The 10624-nt window shown below is 33.9% G+C and overlaps 1 protein-coding gene across 1 annotated transcript; it reads left to right on the forward strand.

Annotated features, from left to right (window-relative positions):
* The first annotated feature begins 356 nt into the window (after positions 1–356).
* Positions 357–3306, forward strand: arl4ca (ADP-ribosylation factor-like 4Ca). Its single transcript, XM_058762168.1, has one exon. The coding sequence runs from the start codon at positions 1024–1026 to the stop codon at positions 1600–1602; it is 579 nt and encodes a 192-aa protein (XP_058618151.1). The 5' UTR covers positions 357–1023; the 3' UTR covers positions 1603–3306.
* The last annotated feature ends 7318 nt before the right edge of the window (positions 3307–10624 follow it).

Raw genomic sequence — 10624 nt, forward strand, 5'->3', positions numbered from 1 at the left:
TTATTTATTTTTACAATATATTGAGTCTAATGGGTTAAAATGTCTCACCATAATACTAATTTAAACATTTTAATAAATGTTACTTTAAAATAAATACGTCACAATTGAGTTTTTAAAATCGTAATTACAATCCTAAGAACCTTAAACTAATATAAAGTCATTTTATACAGTACAAACTAGTATTAGTTCTATAAAAAAATACAAATATAAAAATATTTAAAATATTAGTATAAATATATAAAAGCTAAAGCATTAAACAGTTTATATATATATATATATATATATATATATCTGTCTATATATATATATATATATATATATATATATATATATATATCTGAACATGTCTCATGATGCACAAGGGGTGGCTTTGCATGCGGTGTTGTGAAGTGACTTTATGAACTGGCATCTCCATGCTTCTGCTTCCCTGTGTGGGAGGAGTTCACACAGATTTGTATTCCTCATGCACACGCACAGACAGCAGCAGCAGCAGCGCTTCAGTGTGAGGCAGAGCACAGCGGGGAAACCTCCATCTACTCTCACTGTCGGCTTGTTTTTATCACCACTGAGGAAACGCCTCGCTCCCTGACCTTACTGTCTCGGATTTATGCTGCGTGGGGAAGAAATCTGATCGGGCTCTTCGTAAACATACAGAGGAGATAAACGAAGGTCTGCGGTCTGCAGCACAGCATATCATCTGAACAGAAGGAGAACCCAACGCCCTTCCCAGACCGACCATGCATACCTGCCTGAGTTAATGTGCAATGGAGATCAAGGATGCTTTGATGGGTTTGCATGGATGAGTATGGACCGTTGACACGTTGAGGTGCCTCTCCTGTGCATGTTTTATGGATCGCTTTATGGGATCATAACCTGGTGGTCTTTCCTTCAATCTCAAAGTCATCAAGTTTGGAAGCTAAATAACCAATGAATCGGGAGCCTGGAAGCTTCAAGCTGGTTTTCAAATACTTGTAGAGGCAAGGTTGCTATGTGATTTATTGATTGTTATACATTTATCATAAGATGGGGAACGGTTTCTCCAACATTGCAGCATTCCAGTCCCTGCACATTGTGATGCTCGGATTGGATTCGGCCGGTAAAACCACAGTACTGTATCGGTTAAAGTTCAACGAATTCGTCAACACCGTTCCAACCATTGGCTTCAACACTGAGAAGATAAAACTCAGCAATGGCACCGCCAAAGGCATCAGCTGTCACTTCTGGGACGTCGGCGGGCAGGAGAAGTTAAGACCCTTGTGGAAATCCTACAGTCGCTGTACGGACGGTATTATTTATGTGGTGGACTCCGTAGATGTCGACCGACTTGAGGAAGCCAAGACGGAGCTGCATAAAGTCACCAAATTCGCGGAGAACCAAGGATCTCCTCTGCTGGTGATCGCCAACAAGCAGGACCTCCCTAAATCCCTGACAGTCACCGAGATCGAGAAACACCTGGCCCTCCATGAACTGAGTCCCTCCACCACGTACCACGTCCAACCGGCCTGCGCCATCATTGGCGAGGGTCTCCATGAAGGAATGGACAAACTATATGAGATGATCGTCAAACGAAGGAAATCTCTTAAACAGAAGAAGAAACGATAGTTACAGATTAGTAGAGACTTTAAAGGGATAGTTCAACCAAAAATGACAACTCTGTCATCATTTACTCATCTCATGTTGTTTCAAACCTGTATGACTTACCTTCTTCTGTTTTTGTCCATACAATGAAAGCCAATGGGGTCCAAAACGAACATTTGGACACCACTGACTTTCACTGCATGAACAAAAAACAAACAAAAAAAACAGACATTTTTAAAAATATCTCCTTTTTGTGTCTTGTAGAAGAAAGAATGTTGTACAGGTTTGGGATGATGTGAAGGTGAGTAAATGATGACAGAATTGTAATTTTTGGGTAAACTAAATGTTGCCATTAAAGACATGACGGGTTTTGCCTTGGTGTGCAGGATTTGGTAACACTTTACAGCAACTTTCAATAATATCAAAATGCTCAACAGATCATTAATTAATGTACATTCACAGTGTCTGAAACATTCATAAATATTCATGTTTGAATCTTGATCTGTTCAAGGTGATAGCTTAAATACAAAGACTAAATAGAGGATAGAGTAATATTTGCTTTTTTGCAACATAGCAACTTTGCCAACTTTACCAATGGCTTGAGTTTGGGGGCGGGGCTCTCTGTTTGTCCAACTGATGGCAGATAAATTTGGGAAACCTGTTGGAAAACAATCATTATTTTTGCGATTCGATTTTGGTGCTGCTTGTTGCGCAGAAATTACACACTTTAAGCATGTTTCTTATTGAAGTTATTATTGAAAGTTACTATTAAGTGTTACTGTGGATAAAAAAAAGTGCTAAATAATATACTTGCATATAGAACCAAAAAAAAAACATAAATAGAGAAAAAATTTAGAACTAGTCAATAATTTAAAATGCATTAAGGTAAGAGGAAAAAAAATGGGCCGGACCCATGTTGCTGCTTGATATTAACTCCATAAATATCGATAATAATCGCTAGCCTGTGCTTTTAAGAAACCCTATAAGACAAGTACTTTTGTTATGAAATCATACCTTAAACCGAATGCCCACAAGCACCTGTATGTGAATTTAAATGATTAAAATTATTATTTTGTACATTATTATGCTCTTCTTGCATAATTAGCAGCGCATTTAACCATAAAATTCCTGCTGCACCAGCGCAGTTTGTTTTCCCTTTTTTTCCTGTCTGTCTTTCTTTTTAAAATTCAGTGCCCAACAGGCCTCGACCATGCCCTATGGAAGCTTGTCTCCACCACAGGATAACATAAATAATTTTTTTTTTGTTGTTGTTGTTTTTCGCAATTCTGAATCTCACATTTAGGACTTTCTCACAATTCTGAGAAAAAAGAGCCAGAACTGCGAGATAGGCTAAACTCAAAATTATGAGAAAAAGTCAATATTACGAGATATAAACTTAAGAGTTCTGAGAAAAAAGTCAAAATTGTGAGATGTAAACTCAGAATTCCGCGATATAAACTCGGAATTCCAAGAAAAGTTTCAGTTTATTTCTCGCAATTCTTTTTTTTTTTTTTTTCTCAGAGTCTGAATTGTGAAATAAAAATGTTGCAAATGACCTTTTTATTTATTTTTTTCCCGTGGCTGAACTGGTCTCCCAAAATAACCAGATACATTTGTTTTGCTTAAACGCTACCTTCAACTACAATCAGAGGTTGTTGTATTATGAAACCATGTAGTGAAATGAAGACTGTTTATGCACATGATGCCAAAAATATTCAAAATAAATTATACTGAAATATACATAACATGTGTAACGTTTTGTTGGTGTGCAACCTGACCTAAACACATCAGAAAAGTCTGCATTCAGCATTATCACGGGCGGAGAGCCTGTTTTCTGTAATTAAAGTTGCCGTTCGGTACAACAGCCATCACCCATAATTCCCTGAGCTGTCAGATCTACATGATTTCACAGCGTTGGACGACGTAAATCCCTTTGATTTAGCTCCAGGCTGGCTGAGGCCCACACGTGCTTGCGTTTGAGCGTGGCACACTCTCGGGACCGGGATAATGACCTTTTAGTGCTCAGCGAGATTGAAAATGGATATTAATAGGAGAATTCACCCATTGTGTAATTAGAATAAGCCACAGTGGGCCGGATAAATCCCTCTGATGGGGGTGTGACTGGGGCCTAGATGCACGCAACACAACACCTGCTGGGTGGGCATAAACAGATGTAAACACATACACATGGAAACAAAAATGTACTGTGGTTTAATGAGAATTAGCTTTATTTTTTAAAAGTTTTAAAGACAATTTTACATGCAAGATGTGTCATGCTACACTGTGGTGCTGTTTTAAGAAATCACTTGCACTTTTAAAAAACACTTTTAATCTTAAAAAGACCCCCTGTGTTATTTGGCAAAAGGAAAATGCCAAATATTCACAGAAATAAATTAAACATTAAAAATGTTTTAAATATTTCTGAAAGAAGTCCTTGTGCTCACCCAGGCTGTAATAATTTGAACAAAACCACAATAAAAACAGTAATAATTTTAAGTGTTATTACAATTTAAAAGAACTGTTTTCTATTTTAATAGATTTTAAAATGTAAATCATTCCTGTAATTTAGTGCTTAATTATTAATAATGGTTCTTATAAAACAGTTTTTACTGCGTAATATTTTTTGTGGAAACCGTGATACTTACTTACTCACTCACTTACTTGTTTGTTTGTTTTTCATATTTTTACAATTTAAAAGAACTGTTTTCTAGTTTAATATATTTTAAAATATCAATTATTCCTGTAATTTGGTGCTCAATTATTAATAATGGTTCTTGTAAAACAGTTTTTACTGCCTAATATTTTTGTGGAAACATGATACTTACTTACTTACTTATTTGTTTGCTTTTTAAATATTATTACAAATTAAAAGAACTGTTTTCTATTTTAATATATTTTAAAATGTTAATTATTCCTGTAATTTGGTGCTCAATTATTAATAATGGTTCTTGTAAAACAGTTTTTACTGCCTAATATTTTTGTGGAAAACATACTTTTTTCTTTTTATTTTATTTTTATCAAATATAAATCTATTTATAACCTTATAAATGCCCTAATATCTTCACCATCACTTTTGATCAATTTAATGCATCATTGCTGAATAAAAGTATTACTTTTTTAATGGTAGAATATAATGTTATTGTTTTTTTTAAATAATATTTAAATTTTAATAACAGCAATGTTTTTCATTTTTAATTGTGATGATATTCACAATACTGCCAATTTTACTGTATTTTTGATCACATAAATAGCTTTGACAAACTTCTTTCAATGAAACACACACACAAAGTATGAAAGATATGAAAAATAAAAATGAATAATATAGTAAATATCATAATCTTTGTACAAAAATATTTTCCAAAAATGTATGAAGCCAACCTCAATACAAAAGGATCATGAACTAGACTTTTATTTTCCCTTTTTATCATCCCAGACATCCTCATTTGTCATTGACCCATAAACCAATATAGTTGCTATATCTGTACTGCTTCGTCTCTTTGACAATCACAGTAAGTGTGTGCCATAATTTCAGCCACATTAATTACCCATCATCTAAATGAACTCATGGCCTTGAGTGTGAAATTCTGGAAAGGCTGGAAAGGTACGTCACAGGATGAAAGACTGGCTTTGAATAATCCAAAAACCCACCGAGGGCACAGGAAAGATGATATAGATAATTCATCTCAACGTCCACCTTTCTAAAACCCCATGCTGTGGGAATGACAGGCTTTTTTTGGAGCAGGTAATGGGGTCCTAAAAATAGAGCTTAATAATTAATGTGGTACCCACTGGAAATCCTATGAAAGGCCAGAAAATGGGACGCTCAGCGACGATTGAGCGGTTAGTGTTGGACAGACCAGTGTGTTCCAATGTGTGATTTTTTTTTTTTTCAGTGAAATTACTGTGAATTGGTCGTATTTTGTTGTCTTATCATGCATAAAGGCAGGGATTACTCATAATTTTATTTATGGAAGTGCAGATAAGGAAACATCTCTGTTCCCAGGGAAACTATGCGATATTATCAGTAAACAACACTCAAACAAGATTCGCGTCAAGACTGTTGCCAGCAACTGGCAGAGAAATAGATAAAAAATAAACAATGATAGGTGTATTTTGATGTATTTTTACCACGGTAACCTTAGTTCCCAGTATAATAACTACTATTATAATAAAACCGTATTAAACGAATATGGGATCTCCTGACATACATTACATGTATATGTATATGTGACATTCTTTGCAAATATTTGATTGCACTGAATATGGTTTTTAATGAATGCTGAAAAACTATGTGGCTTTCATGGCTGCAAATCCAATAATAAAATCTACATATACATATATCTTTAAATAGATAAATAAAAATATATGAATAAATGTTAATGCAATTAAGATAAAACAAGTAAAATTTTATGTAAAAAAAAATGGCTTTCAGTCATAAAATAAAATAATACAAATCAAAAATAAAATAATAAATGAAATAAAAATAAGACAATTAAATGCAATAAAATAAAATAAAAAATAACAATTAAAATAAAAAATATAATTTAAAATGACAAATAAATAAATTATATACAGTTACTTTGTATTATTGTGTGTTGAAAGAATTAAATATTTATTTTACATGCCAGACACACAGAAATACAGTTTGTCTTTATATATATATATATATATATATATATATATATATATCATTGTTCCCACTTTCTTTAATTATATACTACACTTGTTAATATATACAATCACATTGTTGAGTTGAATGATTTATTGCTATTTGAACTCTCTCCTCATACAAATAAGTTATTAAAATGTCATTTGTTACTCTGATCGTGCAGCCAATGTTTTGTTTTACTGTTCGTAATGAGTTGTTTTTGTAATCGCATGCAAATTGTATATTTTTATGGAGCACAGAAAGTCCTATTTTGAACTCGTAAGAGTAAAACTCAAAATGGCCACGAAGGAGCAGGGAAAATGGTATCTGCATGTTTGAAAGAAAGAAAAAAAAACATCTATTTGGGTCATATTGAAGGATTTGTCTATTATTAAACCCTGTTTCCCGTACGCCTCTATCCCAGTTTTCTGGGTGAATCCATGAAGCTTTCAAAACACACCTGTAGAAACAGCTTTTCAGTCTTTGCGACTGAAATATTTGGGAGTTTGTTACCTGTTGTGACATGCCTACTCGTGATTGCCGTCTTTTTGTACGACACCTGTTTTTGCCGCTCTTTGCCTTCCGCTTTTAATCTCTTTGTAACTCCTTGTTCTCTTCTCCTCCAAGCGTTGTCTTTCTCTGTCTGCTCACCCACTTTTAGACTCGTCATTCTGCAGCTAAATAGATTGAAATAAGTGGAGACATCTACGGTAGCAGAACAGATGCTCTCAGAAACGGGGTAAAGCCCTCTAGAGAGAGAAGGAGGAATGTATTTATGCGTTTACCGTCTCTCTCACACACACTACAGTGGGTCAGAAAGCTGATGGTTCACTGGTCAAATGAACTTAAATGGGGCCTGCTAGTAGAAAAGCCTTCAGCAAATGGAGCAATCCATGAATACGGTACTTTGGTGAGCCACAAATCCTGTTTTTGTTGTTGCTGATGTTTTTTTTGAAGTTGTAGGCCTAAAAAAAAAAAAAATTATGTACATTTTATTAGAAAATGCTACTTCAATTTTTATACTTCAAAATTACATTGATAAAATTACATACTTTGTTACTTGTTTGTGAAATTTACTAGCAATTTCTGAGTGAAAATTGTTTCCACACATTAAATAAAACTTTTTTTTAAACAGTGGCACATACAAAAGTAATGCAACTTTGCATAAAACAAAACACATGATATCAATGTTGACCTTATTTATTTAAAGGAAGTTCACAAACAAAAAATAAACAAATAAATAAATCAATAAATATATGTATATATCTTACCATTATTTACTCACAAGAACATGAGTTTTCAAATTTTATTTTTAATTATTTTTATACAATGAAATATTTGATATAATTTTAATAACGTATAACCAATTACATATATTTATATTTTAAAATAGACATATAATAATAATTATTATATGTACATTTTATTTACATATAATTATATTTTAAAATTGATTTTAAATAGTTAAAAATAATTGCTAATAAATACATTTTATAAAATATTACAATTATTTAAAAATAATAATTGGATGGCAGAGTTTGATTTCATTACCTGTCATCAAAAATAATACAACTTTGTAAAAACCGAACAAAATTATATTAATATTGACCTTATTTCTTAAAAGAAATAGAACCCTAAACCATTGTATAATAATAATAATAATAATAATAATAACAACATTGTCATTATTTACACACCAGATTGTAAGTTTTCAAATGTTTATTTTATTTTATATTATGTTTATATAATAAATTATTTTATATTTTATAATATTTAATAATATTCAACATAGATTATAAAACAATACATAAAATAGATTTTAAAAAGTTTTAAAATAAATACATAGTATAAAATGTTACAATTATTTAAAAATAATAATTGCATGGGGAGGTTTTCATAATCTTTCAGTTTTCATAATCTTTCATTAAAATGCACTAACTTTTGAAAAACTTATCTTTTCTGCTGATGTAACCAAGGCCACACTGAACATGGAAGTGTAGTATTATCCCATAATATAATACATGCACTTTTCACAATCCCGACAGATTGTGTTTTTGCCTCTCTGCCTTTTCTTCTACTTTTGTTGTTGTGCAGAAACCGATATCTTCCACCTAAACAGAAATCTATCATTCTCCCTTCTGTTCCTGTGCCCTACTTTCTCACAACTTCTTCACCCACCCCCTCTCACCTTCCTGTCATCTTTTTCTGTCTTCCTCTTTCATCCGATGCATCATTCATTTTTGTGCTCATGGATATGGAAGACGCTGCTTGCCGCCGTGTTTGTTTACTGCATATTGTTGAGAACTGATTAATCCTGCTTAGTAGTTCAATGCCATCAAGTCTCTCTCTCTTATGTTTATCTTCTCATCCTGTGTGGGTGTTTTTGCATTCGGGCCATTTAAATCACACCGTCTGGATTAAGTCTATGGGAATGTGCCGTATATGCTAACATCAGTGCTGTCTTAAAAATACAATGGAGCTTTCATGTTTTGTTGTCAGTGCTGAGCTTCCAGGGGATTTGTGTTTTGTTTATGACACACTGTGCTGCGCCTCGGGCCTTTGTGCTGAAAAAGTCAAAGGGCTTTGATTGGCGATGAGGTCATATGACACTCGCATCACACTGTGCCAACAATCCAATATCAGAAACATCGGTCACAAACCGTTTCCAATGTATATACAGACAGTTTGTAAGAGAGAGAGAGAGATGGAAGACAGAATTACAGATAGACATACAGGCAGAATGATAGACAGGCAGGAAGTCAGAATGACTAGATAGACAGACAGACAGACATATAGATAGATGGACAGACAGAATCTAGACAGATAGATAGACAGACAGAATCTAGATAGACAGACAGACAGACATAGATAGATAGATAGATAGATGGACAGACAGAATCTAGATAGACAGACAGACATAGATAGATAGATGGACAGACAGAATCTAGACAGATAGATAGACAGACAGAATCTAGATAGACAGACAGACATAGATAGATAGATAGATGGACAGACAGAATCTAGATAGACAGACAGACATAGATAGATAGATGGACAGACAGAATCTAGATAGACAGACAGACAGACAGATAGATAGATATATAGATAGATAGATAGATAGATAGATAGATAGATAGATAGATAGATAGATAGATAGATAAAAAGGATGACAGATAGCTAGACTGGCAGATGGAATGATAGACAGATGGGTGGACAGACAGGCAGGAAGTCAGAATGACTAGATAGACAGACATATAGATAGACGGACAGACAGAATCTAGATAGATAGACAAACAAACAGAATCTAGATAGACAGACAGACAGACAGATAGATAGATAGATAGATAGATAGATAGATAGATAGATAGATAGATAGATAGATAGATAGATAGATAGATAGATAGATAGATAGATAGACGTGCAAAGATAGATAGATAGATATAGATAGATAGATAGATGCAGAGATAGATAGATAGATAGATAGATAGATAGATAGATAGATAGATAGATAGATAGATAGATAGATATAGATAAAAGGATGACAGATAGCTAGACTGGCAGACGGAATGATAAACAGATGGGTGGACAGACAGGCAGGAAGTCAGAATGACTAGATAGACAGACATATAGATAGAGGGACAGACAGAATCTAGATAGATAGATAGATAGACAGGCGTGCAAAGATAGATAGATAGATAGATAGATAGATAGATAGATAGATATAGATAGATAGATAGATAGATAGATAGATAGATAGATAGATAGATATAGATAAAAAGGATGACAGATAGCTAGACTGGCAGACGGAATGATAAACAGATGGGTGGACAGACAGGCAGGAAGTCAGAATGACTAGATAGACAGACATATAGATAGAGGGACAGACAGAATCTAGATAGATAGATAGACAGACAGACAGACAGACAGACAGATAGATGGACAGACAGAATCTAGATAGATAGACAGATATATATATAGATATATAGATAGATAGATAGATAGATAGGTAAAAGGATGACAAATAGCTAGACTGGCAGACAGAACGATAGACAGACAAACAGACAGATGGATGTATGAACTTCAAAATGCCACTGGCTCTTGTAGTCTCATAATTCCACATATGTTCAGTTTTAGAGCAAGATTTTGTGAATTGGGAGGTTTAACACTGTGACTTCTGACCTGTAATACCCGGCCTCAACAGAGCCCAACAGACCCCGTCTCGAAGGGATTAAACGTTAACACCAGTTTAACATCTGAGTCATTTCAGCTGTTTGCCAAGGCTTAAAGAAAGTCCTAACTCCCAACGCAAGTGTCAGGACAGAAATGGAGTTCTCAACAAGGAGGCAGATATTCACCATATGGACATCACTGGACACCATTGTGTCTGTAAATCTGTTC

The sequence above is a fragment of the Onychostoma macrolepis genome, chromosome 22 (assembly GCF_012432095.1).
Source record: "Onychostoma macrolepis isolate SWU-2019 chromosome 22, ASM1243209v1, whole genome shotgun sequence".
Lineage (NCBI taxonomy): Eukaryota > Metazoa > Chordata > Actinopteri > Cypriniformes > Cyprinidae > Onychostoma > Onychostoma macrolepis.

Excerpts from the sequence above, each read along its gene's own strand:
- arl4ca (XM_058762168.1), top strand. The coding sequence starts at position 1,024 with ATGGGGAACGGTTTCTCCAACATTGCAGCATTCCAGTCCCTGCACATT.